Source organism: Pipistrellus kuhlii, unplaced genomic scaffold (genome assembly GCF_014108245.1).
Source record: "Pipistrellus kuhlii isolate mPipKuh1 unplaced genomic scaffold, mPipKuh1.p scaffold_m20_p_18, whole genome shotgun sequence".
NCBI lineage: Eukaryota > Metazoa > Chordata > Mammalia > Chiroptera > Vespertilionidae > Pipistrellus > Pipistrellus kuhlii.
Window position 1 is genome coordinate 15384129 of NW_023425493.1, and position 18765 is coordinate 15402893.

An 18765-nucleotide genomic window follows, 5' to 3' on the forward strand; every position below is an offset into this window, starting at 1 on the left:
TGAGCACTGACATGATGTGTGGACCTTCCTGCTCACATCCTTTATTTAAAAAAAAAAAAAAAAAAAAAAAAAATTAAAAAAAAAGGAGCCGAAACCGGTTTGGCTCAGTGGATAGAGCATCAGCCTTTGGACTGAGGGGTCCCAGGTTTGATTCCAGTCAAGGGTATATACCTTGGTTGCGGGCACATCCCCAGAAGGGGGTGTGCAAGAGGCAGCTGATGGATGATTCTCTCTCATCGATGTTTCTAACTCTCTATCCCTCTCTCTTCCTCTCTGTAAAAAAATCAATAAAATATATTTTTTAATTTTTTTTTAAAAGATACACACACACACACCTGGTCACACCCTTTATTTAAAAAAAAAAAGATACACACACACACGTATGTGTGTGTGTGTGTGTGTGTGTATATATATATGTATATGTATATGTATATATTATATATATAATATATGTATATATATTTAAATTGATTTCAGAGAGGAAGGGAAAGGGAGAGAGAGATAGAAACATCAATGATGAAAATCATTGATTGACTGCCTTCTGCATGCCCCCCTACTGGGGATCGAGCCCACAACCCAGGCATGTGCCCTTGACAGGAATCAAACCTGGGACCCTTCAGTCCAAAGGCTGATGCTCTATCCACTGAGCCAAACCGGCTAGGGCTGGTCACATCCTTTATAAAGGAAGCTGCTTGTCTTCTCCTCTCTCCCTTCCAGTCTAGTTGGAAGGTTTATGTGATGCTGGTGAAGCAGCTTCTGCAAGAGAGACACCTGCCAGCGGGCAGCATAGCAACCTGAATTCCTGGATGGCTTTGTGGAATAGAATTGCCTACCAGCCCTGAAACACCCACCTGTTTCTGAATATTATCTGGGAGAGAAACAACTTTCTTTCTTGTATAAATGATTATATTTGGGATTTCTTTCTGGCTCATACCATAACGGTTTAGCATTATCATCACTATCATTTGTACTGGGTTCAAATTTTTTGACTATCTCTGTAGAAGATATAGGAATTTTGTTTTTAAGTTAGCAGGAAGGCTTATCTGACTACTTGCTTAGGGGGGATTGTTAGCATTAAACAATACAATACAGTGTTTATGAAACCTTTGTAAACTCAAAAGGGTTTCAAACAACAAGTCATTGTGTTAATATCAAGCAAACAACCCAGGATAGCAGAGGGGTTAATGGTTTTTCTGCAAACATTTTAGCCATCTAATGTGGCCCACCTCCCAGGTAAGAACCCAGTGGACATGTACATGTACAGAATAACTGGTTTTCCAGGCATTATAATATAGCAGGAGGGGTACTGAACTATTGAGAGACATTATCTTTTTTAAAATATGCATTTTATTGATTTTTTTTTTTTCAGAGAGGAAGGGAGAGGGATAAAGAGTTAGAAACATCGATCAGCTGCCTCCTGCACACCTCCTACTGGGGATGTGCCCACAACCAAGGTACAAGCCTTGACCGCAATCGAACCTGGGACCCTTCAGTCTGCAGGCCGACGCTCTATCCACCGAGCCAAACCGGCTAAGGCGAGATATTATTTTTTTTATTACTTCATGGAAGTGGCAGCCTACTTTATTGTGTATGAAGTTAGCTCCGGTTACTTGGGAGACTGACGTAGTTCACCTCTTCACAGACTTTATAAAGCGGCCTCTTTGGTGCTAATTTCATGTCTCATGCTTTAATGTAAAAGCAAATCTAATTAATCCTATTGCATATCATTTGTACTTCACTCCTCTCAAACCGTTTATTGGATTCATTATCCTGGCAACATTTGCTGAGTATTCATTGCTCACAGAACCCACCATGAGGGAATTTTCAAATAAAATAAAGATCTCTGTGTCCTTATCTCATTTGAACTTCCTGCAGCCTGGGATACTGTTGGCCACTCCCTACTGACACTTGCTCTTTCTTTGATTTCTGTGACTCTTTTTTTCTCTGTTTTGCTTCCAAACTTTCTGATCTTCTTTCCTTTGATATTCTTCCACTTCTTAAATGTTGGCGATCCCCCATGTTCCTTCCTGAATTTTCCCTTTTCATCCTTTATTCTTAGACTTTTTGGAGTCACAAACCTCTTGGAGATTATAATGAAATACACTCTGAGGGGCAGGCTTGTTGCATGCAATTTTAGGATTACATGAACATCCTGAAGCAACTAGTGACTCCCTAGGGTCCTTATCTCTCAGAACTACTGTTTCATGACTTTTAACTACCTCCTATTCAGAATAATCTCTCTCTCTCCCTCTTCTCTTTTCTATTCCTTTTCTTCCTCTCCTTCTCCTTCTCCTTCTCCTTCTCCTTCTCCTTCTCCTTCTCCTTCTCCTTCTCCTTCTCCTTCTCCTTCTCCTTCTCCTTCTCCTTCTCCTTCTCCTTCTCCTTCTCCTTCTCCTTCTCCTTCTCCTTCTCCTTCTCCTTCTCCTTCTCCTTCTCCTTCTCCTTCTCCTTCTCCTTCTCCTTCTCCTTCTCCTTCTCCTTCTCCTCCTTCTCCTTCTCCTTCTCCTTCTCCTTCTCCTTCTCCTTCTCCTTCTCCTTCTCTTTCTCTCTCTCTCTCTCTCTCTCTCTCTCTCTCTCTCTCTCTCTCTCTCTCTCTCTCCCCTTCTCAGATACATCCAGTTGCTGATTGTATACCTTCACTTGGATGTCAAACATGGACCTTAAACTCAAACTCACCATGTCCCAGTTGAACTCATCATATAGCCTCCTCTCCCCAACTGCTCTTCATCCTGTGGTTTCTACTTTGATGAGTGGCATCACCATCCAATAAATTGCTCAAGTTATAAAGAAGATTCAGGGCCGAATGTGAACTCGGGACCCTGGGGGCTGTGGAAGAGCTGCATTCACCCAGCCATAACTTTCTACCCCATAATAATGAGAGTATCAGTAACTACTCTTTATTGAGCTCTTTCAAATCACCCTAAATATTTTACACACATCATCTTATCATCTTTACAACACTCCTGTAAGGAAGGTATTCCAACAATCAAACTGTTAAAACCCTAAAAAATGCTGAGTTGGGTACTACACTTGTCCCTTTATAGGGTTCCAGGATCACATGGGATAATGGTCAGCAAACTCATTAGTCAACAGAGCAGCAAACCACTGTTAGAGAGCCCCATGTGACTCATGAGCCACAGATTGCCGACCACTGTCCTGGGATACTGAAATCTGCAGATGCGTAAGTTCCCTCTATAAAATGGCATAGCATTTGCATATAACCTCTGCACATCCTCCTGTGTGCTTTAAACCATCCCTGGGTTACTTATCATACCCAGTACTAAGTAAGTGCTATATAAATAGTTACCTTTTTTTGTTTAGGGAATAATGATAGAAGGAAAAAATCTGTACATATTCACTACAGATGCAACCATCATAGGCCTAACTACATACTATACATTAACAACAATGTAAGCTTTTCGGGGGGATATTTTCTCTCCATGGTGCGTTGAATCCCGGGTGCCGGACCCATAGATATGGAGGCCTCGCTGTATTCTTATTCCCGTTTACAAATGAGAAAATGAAGGCACAAGGAAATTTAGTAATTTGCTTAAGGTAATATCGCTAATAAGAAGCACAACTGGCTCAGAGTCATTGTTCTTGGCCACCTACACTACCTTTGCTGCCTGTGCGGAATGATGCTGAAATGAATGATGCCTTAAAACCTATGGGTCCCAACTGAAATGTCAAGTAAAAACTATGTTAGCCTAAACCTGTTTGGCTCAGTGGATAGAGCATCTGTCTGCGGACTGAAGGGTCCCAGGTTCGATTCCAGTCAGGGGCATGTACATTTTGCGGGCACTTCCCCGGTGGGGGGTGTGCAGGGAGGCAGCTGGTCAGTGTTTCTCTCTCACCTGGCTCTCTATCCCTCTCCCTTCCTCTCTGTGGAAAATCAGTTGAAAAAACAAAACAAAAACCAACTATGTTAGTCGTGCAAATGGGGATTTAGGCACTAGTTTGTGAAGAACCATGGACTTGCCTCCCCCCCCCCCCATACAAAAATGGCTGCTAAATGAGACACTCAACCACATGCACGAGCTTGACATTAAACATGACGTGCTTGTGACAGCTGGTGCAGGTGTCACTGAGAGAAGTGGAATAATAGTCTGAGGTTGAAGTGATTTTGAAGGTCTTAAATCATGACTGACGGGTAGAAAAAGCCCTGGGAACTTCACTGGGGGTAGAAAATCATCCACATTTCCTATTCTCTTCCTTGGAATTTAGGCGAAGTCAGGCAGACAGCCAAGCATAGAGTCAGTCCACAGCACTCACTGGCTACCTTTTCCGTGGAGTACTCTTTCCAGGGTCTTCAAGTCTCTAGTTGTGAGCGTAGAGTGAGTCCTGTCCTTGTTGGTGTTTGCAAGATTGGGTTCTCAAGAAGAGAAGTGTTCTGTAAATGCCACATGCTACCAGAGAATAGGAACAGTGATTTGAAGAATACCGAAAGCACCACTCCCAAATTCCACACGGGCGTTTAGGGTATTTAGATGTCATATTAAATAATTCAAGTCATTTAGGGACAACTGCTTGCTGTCTAGCCAACCTCACACAACTGGTCCTAGTCTCCTGGGACTATATCTGAGCCATAAGATTCTAACCAGGACTCCTCCCTTTCCCTAACTCCTGATCCGGCCGGCAAGTAAATAAAGAGAACACCAGGTGAGCATATCTTTTTACGTAAGTCACAAGGCTGTGCAAACAAACTCACTGTTCCTCAACTGGTTAAAGGGCATCTTATAAATGGGTCTTATTTCTTGTCGCTTTGAATGGGCGTTACCCATCCAAAATCTTGTCCATGTTCTTTAAAAATCCTTCTCCTGAATGCTTTCCACTATTGTTTCTCCCCCTGAGTAGAAAAGGCCAAGGTCTCTCTCTTGTTTAACTCCTATGTCATTTTCATCACTAAAGTTCTAAAGTAACATGTGTAGGTTTTAAAATGATGAATGTAAATTTTTCCCAGTGTCCATAAACTGCCAACTAACTGAGAAATTCTGTTGTTTCCATTAAAGGGTTAAAATGAGTTCTCATTTGAAATTCACTGTGTGGCCTAAACCGGTTTGGCTCAGTAGATAGAGCATAGGCCTGCGGGACTGAAAGGTCCTGGGTTCCATTCCAGTCGAAGGCATTTACCTTGGTTGTGGGCACATCCCCAGTAGGGGATGTGCAAGAGGCAGCTGATCCATGACTCTCTGTCATACCATATTTTCCAGCGTATAAGACGACCCCCCTAATTTTATAATTAAAACATAGGTTTAGGCCTATATTCGCTGTATAAGACTACCCCCCACTTCCGAGGCAACACCAGTTCTTTTTTTAATAGACCGCCTCTCTGACTCTGGCCAATCTGAGCAGGCTTTTTTTCGTTTCAAAAGTCGTCTTATATGCCGGAAAATTCGGTAGATGTTTCTAACTCTCTATCCCTCTCTCTTTCTCTCTGTAAAAATAAAATTTATTTTTTTAAAAAGGAAAAAAAAATTCAGTGTGAACATATTTTTCTTTCACTTCCAGGGGCTCCCCTTGAATATGATAAAAGTTCTAATGCTTTTTAGGCTCCACAAACCTTTCTACTTAGGGTTTGGCAAGTTAATGAAAAAAGTGGGCTCAATCACTGGCTAGAAATTGAATTTCAGTGAGAAAGAAAAAGGTGCTTATTATCTAGCAGGTTAACAAAGAGCATATTTTAGGATCTCATTATTCACTTTTAAAATGCAGAGTTCATTTGAAAACAAACAAATAAGCCAAGGAAGGAAAAATAACCCAGAAAATCCTACACATTAAAAGTCAGTACTGAAGGTCACTGACTATTTTTCTGTTTTCTTTGTTCTCCGTTTTCAAATACTGGATGATGGGTGTTGACCTTTAACTCTCTGTGTTCTCTGCGCCAGGGCCAAGAACAATTCACAGGTATTATTTATTTAGCTAACTTCATCAGCAGAGCTGCCAAGGCGGATCCAGGGTGGCGCCAATATAGGGTTGCAGGTCCATTAAAAAGGATAAAATCAAATATTGTGCAGAAATGACCTCATGTGTTTTCACAATCTCCATGTAAGTAGATAAAAGGGCGACAGTACTCCTGTTGTATAGATAAGGAAACTGAAGGAATAAGGAAACAAGTATATCCAACGATTTTTGAGCATCTGTAACAGGAGAGGCATGGTCCTGAGGTTTTGAACATGCATATAAATAAACTAATGTCAGTATCCTCTAAGCCACATGTGTCAAACACAAGGTCCGCGGGCCAAATCCGTCCCGCCAGGCCTTGCAATGTGGCCCGCACCACGCTGTCATCACTGCACTCCGCTGCGTTTCCATCACAATGACAGTTTATGACTGTTCAGTAAACCATTCGGCCCGCGATTTAGGCTGGATTTTAGATTTTGGCCCCTTCTCTGATTGAGTTCGACACCCCTACTAAGCAGTCATAGTATAGTGGACATGGCTGATGGTGAAAAGCACAATAATAAAACACAGAACACAATGGAAGAAGAGGGGAGAGGATAGCTTATAACGATCAGAAGGGCAGGGGAATGGGGAGGGTTCTACAGACAAAGATGGTGGGATACATGAGGGGATAGGAGGAGCAAAGACATAGAGAGTATATAGCACAAGAAGTTCATGAGAATCTGTTATTTATTATGTAGGGTTTGAGGGCAGGGCAGGGTAGAAGGGAGACGAAGTGTTTTGAAGGCTTACGGATTTCCTTGAATGCCAACTAGCAAGGAGTAGAAAAGTAGGTTGGCAGGGAAACAATCGAGGAGGGCATTGCAATGGCTCAGGAAACAGGTAATGGAGCCTGAGCAGAAGTAGGAGCAGAAAGAAAGATAGTGATAGCAGCAGTAGAACCTATATATCAATAATTTGGCAACTGATCGGGCACGAACCATGAAGGAGGAGGATGGGTTGAAGATGATTCTGATGCATTAGATGCATTAATTCGAACCAGTGAACATCTGACATTTGTCTGTGCCCTTGGGCCAGACAAAAGGAAATTTCTACTAGGTAGCTGGAAATGTGTGTCTAAAGATCAGGACAGATATTGATGAGAAATCAACCACAGGGAAATGGTTGAATTCATGAGTGGAAGAAATCAAGAAATAAAGAGTGGGAAAAAAGACAGAAAGTAAACCTTAACATACAGGGAAGAGAGGCAGTGAAGGAAGAGGAGTCACTGGTGTCTCCTAAATGGTCAGTCTGAGAGGGAGGTGGATGATGCAAGGTTATAGAAACCAAGGAGGAAAAATTTCCAGACCGAGAGCTGAATGCTGCGGAGGGGATGAGTAAGCCATTTTCTGTGGTCTTAGAGATCACATCCAAGCTCCTAAACGCTGCTCCTCTCCTACCCACTGAATTATCACACAAGAATAAACAATGTGGTTTTTCAAAAGGAGCCCTTGCCTCACTTTACCAGTGGTTAACCTGGGACAATGCCATCAAAAATAAATTCCAAGTTCCAACCTCCTGCATTAAACTTTGTGTGCAACTCACACCATTCTCCTCACAGAGAGTTTTTTTTTTTTTTTTTTTTAGATAACTATTATTAATCAAGTATGAGGCCTCAGGTGCCCTCCTTCACCCTCGTGGTATTGAGCAGTGGTTACATGCAAGGGGTTCCAGAGTCATAAGGATGGTTGGACTCTTACCTAATCCAGCAGTGTGACAAGGGCTTGTTCCCTAACTAACTTCGCTAGCCTGAGTTTTCTCTTGCAAATTGGTTGGGAAGAGTGCAGGAAAGAGTGCCAGTAAAACTCGCAGCATACTGCTTTCGAAGGCTCGATTCATCATTGCTGTTGTTAGTATTTTGCAATCTCCCTGAGGAGAGAGGATTACTCCAAACAACACTGTTCTCTAAAAAGTGTGGCACCGAGCTAGGGACCTGGGAGCCTCATTCCGCCGGCCTTAGGGAACCGTCAGTGGCGGTCAGAGGGATAAAGGGCTGGGCAGCTGTCGGGAGGAAGGGCTGACTCCACCGAGGGAGGGGGCTGGCCACGGGGAGCCAGGGAAAGCGGGATCCAAGGAACCGCCCGGGACCCTCGGAGGACTACAAGTCCCAGGTGCCGCGCGCCCACCCGGAGTGGACACTCCTGCAGGTGGAGTCGGGTTGCGGGACAGCCAAGAGGGGGAAGCAGTGCACGCTGGGACTAGTAGTCTTCAGGTCGCAAGTTCACTGGCCGGGGGCGGGCCCAAGAGCCAGATCCCGCCTTTTGTCCACGTCTCACTACTCCGGGCCAATGCTGTCTCCTATCCTCGGAGCCAGCCTTTCTCGTATCCGGTCCCCATTGGTCCTGGGGCTCCACGTCTGGAGCCCTACCCGGAAGTAGCGCCGGGGGAGGTGGTTTCCTAGACTACGACACCGGAAAGCTGGGGGAGGCGCTCGGGGCGGCCGAGGGAGGGCGGAGGGCGGTGGCAGCAGCGGTGGCAGCGCTGGCGCCGGAGACCGGCTCGGCGGCTTCGCGGAACAGCTCGGCGGCGACGGCGGCGGCCGCTCGCTCCACTCCGCATCCCGCCCTCCTCGGCACGGCTCGCAGCCCCCTCGCCGCGCGCGCCCCGCCATGTGTCCCGCGGCCCGGGCGTAGCCGCCGCGCGTGCGCGGAACCGCGGGGCCATGAGCGGAGCCGGAGGCGGCCGGGGCGGTGGGTCCCCGGCCCCCCAGCGGGCAGCGCCATGGAGCCTGGTGGCGACGACGACGACGGCCGCGCTCTGCCTGGTGACGGCCACGTCCCTGTGGACGGCGGGGGCCGCGCCCATGACTAGGGAGGAGAAGCAGAGGCTCGGGTAAGGGCGCCGGGCAGGTGGGTGGGTGGGTTTCCTCGCGGGGCGGACCGGCAGGCAAGGTGCCTGTCATCGCGGCCGCCGGGCGGGCCGGCGTGCAGCGGCCTCCCCTCCGGTCGCGGTGGGGACGTCGGTGACCTGGCGAGGAGCCCGGCGGGGTGGACAGGTTCCGGGAAGGTGGGGGCCGCCGCCGCCCGCCCGGTGACCTCCGGGGGCTGTCGGGGCGGCGCCGTGGCCGTCGGGGGACCGTGCGGGCTCCAGGGGGTCAGCGCGGTGGCTGCCAGGTCAGCGGCCCGGGCAGGGGGACAGCCCTGCGGTGGCTTTTTTTTTTTTTTTCCCCCTGGAAGATCAGGATGAGGTGTCTCGCCCCAGAGCGCTCCCGCTGGGGGAACAATGTTGCTGACCTCACAAGGAGCGAAGGAAATACTGTTGACACCTGTTACAGCGAAAGGGGGATTGGGGGGGGGGGGGCGTTTATTGGAACTTGAACTTGACACGTTTGCACCACCGCTGGCACCCCGTTTTCCTAAGAGAACAGTATGCGATGGTGTTTTGCAAAGCCCCCCCGATGAAGTATACCTGTTCGCTTTTACTCAGAATAGTTTTTTTTTTTTTAATCAGTCTCGAAAGTGGCATAAAGTTATCAGGTCTACTTTAACAGCGTGTAATTCAGAGGCAATATGCCTAATACGCTTTAGGTCCCACAAGTGAATAAGAAAAAAGCAAAAAAGCAAAAAAACAAACAAACAACAAAAAACAAGAACAATAGAAAATGGGCAAAGGGCTTGAAGAGTTCGTTTCACGCCAGGAGAGATACAAATGGTCAATAAACGTGAAAAGGAACTTAACCTCCTACATGGGAGAGAAGCCTCTGAAAGCATGGGGACGGCTGCTTTTTATCATTAGGTTAGTAAATACGGAACGTAGGGGGAGAGCGTTGGCTAGCTCAGGTGTGAGCCATCAGCCTTGATGGGAGTGACGTGGCTCTGCCTCCGGGGATTTCAGTCCTGTGTGCCCCGATTCATTGATCCCGCCTCCAGGAACCTATCCTACAGATGCAAAAGCTCTGTCAAGGTTGAGGTAAAACTGTTCAAACGTGTGCACGTTGAAAGAACAAAATTGTTCCTTGGAGAATATGGAGTAATATTCAGACATTAAGGAGGAGGTAGATCATTGGAAGGCTATCCAGGATGTATATATTTTCAAGCTTTTTTTTTTTTTTTTTTTTTTTTTTAAGCAACTTGTAGAATAATATGGATAGTACCATCCCATGGGGTGTGTGTGTGTGTTTAAAGAAGTCTAAGCTCAGAAAAACATGGAAGGCTTATTATCTTTTGGGGTTAGAAGGTGAGGTGAAACCATCAGGTTTTATTTTATTTACTTATTGTTTAGGTTGTTGCAAGAGTCTTGTATTTTTATTTTTTAAATATATTTTTATTGATTTCAGAAAGGAAGGGAGAGGGAGAGATAGAAACATCAATGATGAGAACCATTGATCGGCTGCCTCATGCAGGCCCCCTACAGGGGGATTGAGTCCAGAACTTGGGCATGTTCCCTTGACTGGAATGGAACCCAGGACCCTACTGTCCGCAAGCAAATGCTCTATCCACTGAGCCAAACTGGCTAGGACAATAGTTTTTTTTGGTTGTTGTTTGTTTTTTTTTTTAAAAATATTTTATTGACCTTTTACAGAGAGGAAAGAAGAGGGATAGAGAGTAAGAAACATGGATGAGAGAGAAAGCTGTTTCATCAGCTGTTTCCTGCACACCCGCTACTGGGGATGTGCCTGCAACCAGGGTACATGCCCTTGACCGGAATTGAACCTGGGACCCTTCAGTGCCAAGGCTGACACTCTAGCCACTGAGCCAAACTGGTTAGCGTTAGGGCAAGAGTTTTGTATTTTTAAATAAAATAAGCAATGAAAGAGCTTAATGGAAAGAGGGGAGGGGAGAGAGAAAATATCAACTATGAAAAAAAATCACTAATAAATTAAGCACCTTAAATTTTTTCTTTATGAATTGAATGTATCATCCATAACTGTCTTACTGAAAAATCGTACTCTGTCCCAGGCACTTTACATGCTATCTCTGTAATTCTCCCTGTTTGTTAAAGAGGTGGGTGTGATCACCATTTTGCAGATTTGGAAACAGACTCCAGGTTGATTTGTTCAGTCACTAAGCTATTAGATAGTGGAGCCAGTATTCAAACCCAGGTCTGTTTGACCTCAGAGCCCATGCTCCCTCCACGGTCCTGCGCTTCCGTAAGACTTAGAAAAAGAAGCTTCAGGCATCTTATTTGACCACTACTCCCCTTTCTCCCTTTTTTATTAAAAACTTCAAATTGAAGAATAGTCCTTTTTGACCCAAGTTAATTTTTAACTGGAAAAGTCCAACCAATTCACATCAAATTTTGAGATCATTTATGCAAGTGAAGTTATAGTAATTAGGCCTGTTGATTTAGATTCCCTTACTCTGGAGTAAGTGTAGAACAAGAGTCCAGAACTATAAACCTCAAATACACAATTTTGTTTTACTGCTTTATCCTCTGGAAATTTTCAGGAAAATGAACTTTTGACTCATGAAGTTTATCTTGACTCATGAGATTGTTTTTAAGCTCAAATATGATTTATGATAAGCAGAATGCCCTACCTCTGTTGCTCTCCTCCCAAACCAAACTGATGATACAGAATGGAATTGTCCCGAATAGTAAGCAATTACTCAGTCGCTTACAATGTATAGTTTTTGGAATTGCTCACCTAGTCTTTCTGGAATAAGATTTTTTTTTCCTTTTGTGTTTTAAATGTTGCAGCAGTTGTTAGTATCACATTTTCATTAAAAAGTATAAAACAATCTCTGTAGCGTGTTGGCGGGCAATGTGAATTAACTAGAAAAAGCTGACTTGTAGAAATTATCTTGAAATGAGACATAATTTTTAAATTGTGAATTTGATTTCCAACACATTTTAATCCAATTTGTTGAATAGATACAAAACTTTATAAAAACATTTTTTGTTTAATACAATAATTACCCAACATTCTGTATTTAAATATGACTTTGTTGGGACTTCTACATTAAAGTGAGAGAAAGAGAGAGAGAGAGAGACAGATAGACAGACAGTTAATGGGACATCAAATATCTCCACTTTGAAGTATGTGTTGTGAAATTTGCTGATCATGTTCTGTGTAAGTGTAAGGATTGGAAAAGAATGTGTCGTTGTATGCATTCATAATTTATTCATATTCTTGAAAATCGAATGCTTGCAAAGTTGGATTAATAAGTTAAAGCTTGTGTTATCTGTAATACACATGGGTAGGCACTAACATTGACACAGGAGTTTCTACTTCTTGGTAATAATCTTGTATTAATTTTATTTCAGGGGAAGGAAAAAGAATTCCCATATTTCATTATTGATATCATTGCTTGAAAGGGAAATTTTAACTTCTTATTTATTTGGTTTATTAACTAATTTGAGAGGTCTTTATCACCTGCATACAATGAATGTCTACAAGGATTCTGAGATAACTTGATCCATATCTTATGATACATATAAGCACAAAGATTTAAAGTTTTAGCGAAGTGATAAGATCTTGTTTTTAGTGGTCAGGTGTTTTTAAATGATTAATTTAAAAAGTTGTCTAGACTTACTTTATTCAGTTCACTAGTTTGAATGTACTTGGTTTTGCTGATCATTATAGCCTAGATCTGGAAATTAGTCTGTTTCTGTCTGCTAGCTTTATTATTACCATTGTCTCATCCATCCATGATTACAATTTTTAAACTGGCAAGTGCAATATATATAGCAAGATGCAAAATAAAATTACACCCAGCCATTTTTTGAAAATTAGCAACTTAAAATAATATTAAGAGTTAATAAAAGATTATTAAACTATTTTCCCCTTGCTAATTATTGAGATTTTAGCCATAACATTAACTTTCATAGTTTTTCCTGTAGCTCTCAATCCCCCAAACTTGAGAGCATTTAATTGACGGACTGATCAATTGATCCCAACCTTGCAGATTTTAATTTAGTAAATGTGGTGTGGGGATCAGAAATCTCCATTTAACAGTCAATTGAGGGATTTTGAGAAACAGTCCAAACACACAAATCTGTTTTTGAGGATTCATTTTCTCATTTTAGAGGTGAATATTGTTTATTTGACTATTGATAGTTTTTTTTTTTTTAAGGAGCTAAGAGTACACCATAAAAATCATCAAATCTATCTTCATGAAAGCGTGACAAACATATTAATAAATATATATTAAACTATGCATTAGTGATTTTATTCAGTTTTAGGGGCGAGGTAGAGGCTTGGTAGAGTATTGTTATTTCATATCAATATATACACCGTGTCTCTCTTTTGGTAGACTATAATAGTATAAGTAATAATATTTCTTTTTGGGGTTCTCCAACAATATTCCCCCCTTTAAGACAGATGTTAAATAATTTTGTTAAGAGGTAATTTTTTCAGCATCACATTTCCTTCTCTGCATGGCATGTATCATTCATCAGTTTTCTTTGGAAAAATGATAAGATGAATTTTACATGAGTTGTTAGGAAGGAATACTAAAACTCTGGCCCAGCTCTGTGTGGTTCACGAAAGCTTGTCGACTAACACTGGTGTATTTCCTGACTCTGCTTATGTCCTCTTCCAAGTAAATGTTTTATGTTTGTTTTTTATTGGTATATGTTTATGGAGGAACATTTACTTCTTGGAAAACAATAAATAGAATATACTTTTTTTTTTGTTTCTGCTTTTTTAAAATTAGGAATCAAGTACTGGAAATGTTTGATCATGCTTATGGCAACTATATGGTAAGTAGAAAGCTTATTTTTATGTACCATTCATGTGAACAAATTATTTTGTGAACATAGTCATGGGAATTTTGAAACCTGAATTAGTAGCACATTAAAAAAATTTTTTTTTAAATCAGTGCAAATGTAAGCTAACAGAGTATTCCTGGTAGTGGTTCTTAGAGAACCAACTTATTGAATAGGAAAGAATAAGTTGAATTACATTATGAAACTGTATTTAAACTGCTTTCTTTGATGCTATCAACGATATTTATTGAGTGCTTTGCATAGCTCTGTATTGTGGACGTAAACATGAATAAGACATTATTTCCGGCCTTAAAGGAAATTACTTTTTAAAATAAATAAATAACCTATTTTTTGTAGTCTCTGTCCAAATTATGTCCTCCTGGTGGGCTTCGATTTGAATATATTTTGCTTTCTTATACACTGACCCATAATGTTTTAAAATGTCTTGGTGCTTACTTGAGGTGAAATAGCAGTTTCAGTTTTTCAAGATGAAAAAGTTCTAGAGATCTTTTGCACAATAGAGCAAATTTTAGAGCTCAAAAGAAAAATGTATGTGTAATTTTGTAGAGTTCAATCAAGTTATTCTGAGAATTACTGCTTATGACCTTGTTTTTACACTTTAAAAAGCAGATCTTCTTTTATGATAAGGCCTATAAAAATGTAGTTGGGAAAAGTTTGATAAAGAACTAACTTTAGTTCATTCTGCTTTTAAGTATTTTTCATGGGATTCTATAAATCCATTTTCATTACTCAGATATCTTCATATAGTAATGTTATAATATCTAAGTATATATACTTTTTCATTTTTGTATTTTGAAACATATCATTTTTGTATTTTTAAATATGTATTATATTTGATGATCCTTGGTCCCTTTTATATTGAATAATTTTAAGAGTACATATTCTTAATATTTTTAGAATATGATGTTGATGAAATTATGTATACTCATTAAATTCATTTCTTAAGATCTGTCATTTCCTTAACTTATTTTTTCAAAATTATTTATTTTTTAAAAACCGGTGCTCTTGTTAGAGTGGCACACATAGGGCAACTTGATTGCTCTACATGCAAAATTGACGTCAAGAGATTTTGGAAGCATAATACTTTGGTATCTGGGCAGCTGGTGACTGTTGGTCCTGGAAATCTGTGTGGGGGAGGGGGGAGGGGATCACTTATCCCTGATTAATTCAGTTTGGGCAAAGCATAATTTAACAAATCTAGGCTAATGGTTTTGAGGTGGTCAAGTGGATCCATGCTACATTCTCAAACCTTAGCCATCTCATAAATGCATACTTTTGGATCCAAAGTTAAGTAAAATGGCATATAGCTGCATCTATTCAATACATCTCACTGTGAAGAGTATCCTTTCTTTATGAAGCACAGTATCTTTAATATCTTGTCACTTATTATGTAAATAGTAGAAAGTTTTATCGCATACTTATTATAGAATGCACTTAAGTGGGTTTGTGACAGAGCAGGGATTGAGGGCAGCTGTTGGACCCTCACTGGGTTTCTATTACAATTACCCACCTACAAGATATAAAGGAGAGGAATTTCAGCTCCAAAGACTGGGAATTACTGCAATTAACATTCCCCTCCATTTTTCTGGTAGAGGCCCACCCATCTGCAGTCTGTGCAATGCTTATTTTTAAACTAGGGGCCCAGCACGTGATTTGAAATGGTGCAGCTCCACCTACTCTCCAGTCGCTGGTCTGGCCCTGCCTTGGCCCTGCTGGTCCCGTCCTGCCTCCCTCTCTGGCCCTTGAAGCAGCTATCAGGCCCTCCCGCAGCACAGGCTCCTGGAGGCCCCTGCTGCTCCGCCCCCAGCACTGCATGTGCAACCTCCTCCTGTCCAGTTGACCCGTTACAGGGTCCTGGTTAATTAGCATATTTCTCTAGATAGATAGATAGATAGATAGATAGATAGATAAATAGATGGATGATAGATAGATGTTCAACTGTTTATAGCATGAGTGAATCTTACAGTGTACCTGTGTTATACTCACTCAATTTATTTGAGTTTCCTAACCCAGGATTTAGTCTAGAATTTACACTTCCCCTTTTCAGATTCTCAAGGAACATGAAAGAGTCCTAAAATACTAAACAGAGCAGGAGCTCTGTGTTTGTTATTTGAAATCAGTTGAAATTTTTTTCTAGTTCTTACTCTCAGAAGCACTATCAGCTTGCTGTAGAGAAAAAAGGAAAGGGTTTTGGAGTGAGTGGGTTTGAGTTCACATCTCATCTCAGCTATTTAATAGCTTGGACCTACATAGATCATTCTAACCCTTTTGAGTAGTGTCTCCCTGTGTAAAATAGGGATAATTGCAAATGGTATAAGATTATAGAATATGAAATTTATGAAAACAGGGACCATTTTTAATAAATTCATCTTTTATATGTTCTGTGTCTAGCATGATGCCTGGTCTGTAAATGCTTATTATTTTTTTTTTAAAGAACAGAATTGAATTCTTGTGAAGAGGCAATGAAAAGTGCTTAATTTTTACAGTTGGTTATTGTGATATATCTTTGCCTTTTAAATTCAAATATACCATTTAATAAACTTCATTAAAATACATATTTATGGTGAGTTGGGGGATATATAAGTCTTAGTAGTCATTTGCCTACTGTGCTAAAATATAAAAATGCCTGGCACATGGTAGGCTTTTAATAAATGCTGAAAGCTTTGCATTGTCCACTCACTCTTTTTAAAATTACTCTCCAGTGTAGTCTATAATTAGAGCAGTTCCTTTGTACTTTCTTGGTTCCCAGGTAAACAGTGGTATTTTCCAAAGACAGGTAATAGAATATGGTAAGAGTGAGAACTCTGGAAATGGAGCAGGACACCCTGAAGTGGCTCTGCCACCTACCAGCTGGGCTCTGATCTTCCTGTGGCTGTTGCCTCATCTCTCTGAAATGGTTTGCTTGCCTCACAATGTTGTAAGGATTAAACAAGTCAGTACAAGTGCTTAGAACTAGTGTCCGGCAAACAGGAAGCACTGTCTAAGTTAACTCTGCTCCAGCCACTGCTGCTACTATCACTACTGCTGTCATTACCCATTCTCTGCCTGAGATTGGAATTGCCCTCCAAAAATTCCTCTAGGCTCTAACTCATAACTTATTCCCTGGTACGTGGAACTTTCTTAGAACATACACATTATTTCCTATTTAGGCATGTACCTTTTGAGGGCATTTTTTTTCCTTTCCTTTTCTGTTAATACTTTTTTCTGTAACCGTGCTCTGCCAGCTTTAAATAGATTACTACATCTCTGCTATCCCCTGGTGTTACATCCAGGAGTTTTCTGACTTTTCTCAGAATGGACATAAATATTAATATTATACCAGCTACGCTTGACAAATCTATAGCCCCAGTCAAGCTGTAGTTTATCCACAGTGAATTGCACAGCTGGCTTTCTCTTTTCCCTAAATAACATGAAATTTGATTGTTTTGGCAGTTCTTGTGTACCCTTATGTAACCCCAGACTACAGAGACTTTAGGGCTTCTGTTAGCATGTTCTCAGTATTTGTGCTGAGGTCAGCTTGCAGATTAATTTAGATGACAAAATGACATGTATTTAGGCCACCAAACGCAGAACTGTTTGGGACCTGTGCTCTGACTGATCCTTGTCTTCCAGTATTTTTCCTTCTACTGTAGACAACTCAAACTGTTAGAAGCAAAAACTGTACTTTGGTGGAGCTCTAAACATTGCAAATAGACTCTAAGAGAGTTGGTAAGCACATTTTAATTAGTAGAATCATATCTAATAACTGCTTGATTTTGTGAGACATAGTTCAAAGAAACATCTTTTTAAAAATATATTTCTTTATTGATTTCAGAGAGAAAGGAAGAAAGAGATAGAAACATCAATAAGAGAGAATCCTTGACCAGCTGCCTCCTGCACACCATCTACTGAGGATCAAGCCTGAAACTCAGGCATATGCCCTTGACTGGAATTGAACTCACAATCCTTCAGTCCGCAGGCCGACACTCTATCCCTTCTATCCAAGCCGGCTAGGATCCTTGTAAATTATTTTATTTCAGTTAGTGTATAATTAATTTTTGACTGCTCCTTTTTCATGTCTTTGACATTCTCACTAAGACCCTTGAAAATCTCACTTAAGTCCCTAGAAGCTTTCATAAGATCCTCAAGTAAAAACTGTGCTTTTGAACTCTGTATCTAGTTTCCATTTCTTTCATTTGTTATATGTTTGTCTCCCCATTTTGGCTGCTTCCCTGTGATCGTTTCTGTTAGGTAGAGCTGCTACATCTCCTTGAGTTGGTAGAATGGCCTTGTGTAGTAGGTGTCTTATAGGGCCCAGAGACTCAGCCTCCTTAGTCACCTGAGCTGGGCACTCTAGGTGCACCCCTGTGTGGGCTGTGTGCACAGTCTTCTTGTAGTTGAGCCTTGATTGCTTTTGGGGTCAGTGGGAGGAATTGACTTCCAGGCCATAGGCTGTGAAGACCAGTTGTGACTACAGTGGGAGAGCTGCTATGTAGGAGACAGGACTTGCTTCAGTGGGACTTTGGTACTCCCTGAGTCTGCCCCTTGAATGTGTCACAGTGGATGTGTAGAGTTATAAGCTGATACGGTCTGAAGCTGTCCACCAGGTGCACCGGCTTTATGGCCTGCAGGGAGGTGCAAAGTCAGCCACTGCCTGGGACCACATCTGTAGATGCCTGCTGTTTGTATTGGTTTGAAAGTGCCCAAGCAAGGCACAGCTGTGAAGCAAGGCAGGCTGGTGCTAATGCTGCATCTTGGGCCTTTTATTGATAGGTTTAGGGCATGCTGACACCAGCTACAGCTTGTTTGAGAGATTTTAGCAAAGTCTGAAGCCTGAGCCAGAACAGGCCATTCATTTGGAAAAGCTGCTGCAAATAACTTGGGTGGGACTACAAATTGGATGGGGCGGGGCCTCTGAGAATATAAGGGCAGAGAGAACTGTGTGAGCCATGCTGGTGGAAACTCAGATATGGCTCCCAGTCAGCCCTGTGACAAGGGAAGTCCCAGCACAGGAACAATGATCACTGGGAGCACCCTTCTGTGGGAAAAAGCTGCCCCAATGCCAGACAATTCAGTTCCTCCCTGTATGTGTCTGGGTCCTGCAAAACTCACCTAGTGCTGGAGCTCAGAGGGGTTGAGTCTGAGTAAGTTCTCTTGTTGACCCTTTAAAAGGAACTC

The 18765-nt window shown here is 41.9% G+C and overlaps 1 protein-coding gene and 1 non-coding gene across 6 annotated transcripts in view; both read left to right on the top strand.

Annotated features, from left to right (window-relative positions):
• The first annotated feature begins 8364 nt into the window (after window positions 1-8364).
• EDEM3 (ER degradation enhancing alpha-mannosidase like protein 3) overlaps window positions 8365-18765 on the top strand; it is a 56405-nt gene continuing 46004 nt past the window's right edge. For 3 of the 5 annotated variants that reach the window (XM_036442842.2, XM_036442843.2, XM_045583150.1), the window contains exons 1-2: window positions 8366-8772; window positions 13536-13581. In XM_036442842.2, the coding sequence (XP_036298735.1) occupies window positions 8603-8772; window positions 13536-13581 (216 nt within the window). In that variant the 5' untranslated portion in view covers window positions 8366-8602. Of the gene's footprint in view, window positions 8773-13535; window positions 13582-18765 lie in introns of all 5 variants that reach the window. The other 2 variants (XM_045583149.1, XM_045583151.1) reach the window with 2 other exon arrangements.
• Window positions 14600-14735, top strand: LOC118721796. Its single transcript, XR_004988822.1, has one exon. It is a non-coding gene; the product is annotated as a U11 spliceosomal RNA (small nuclear RNA).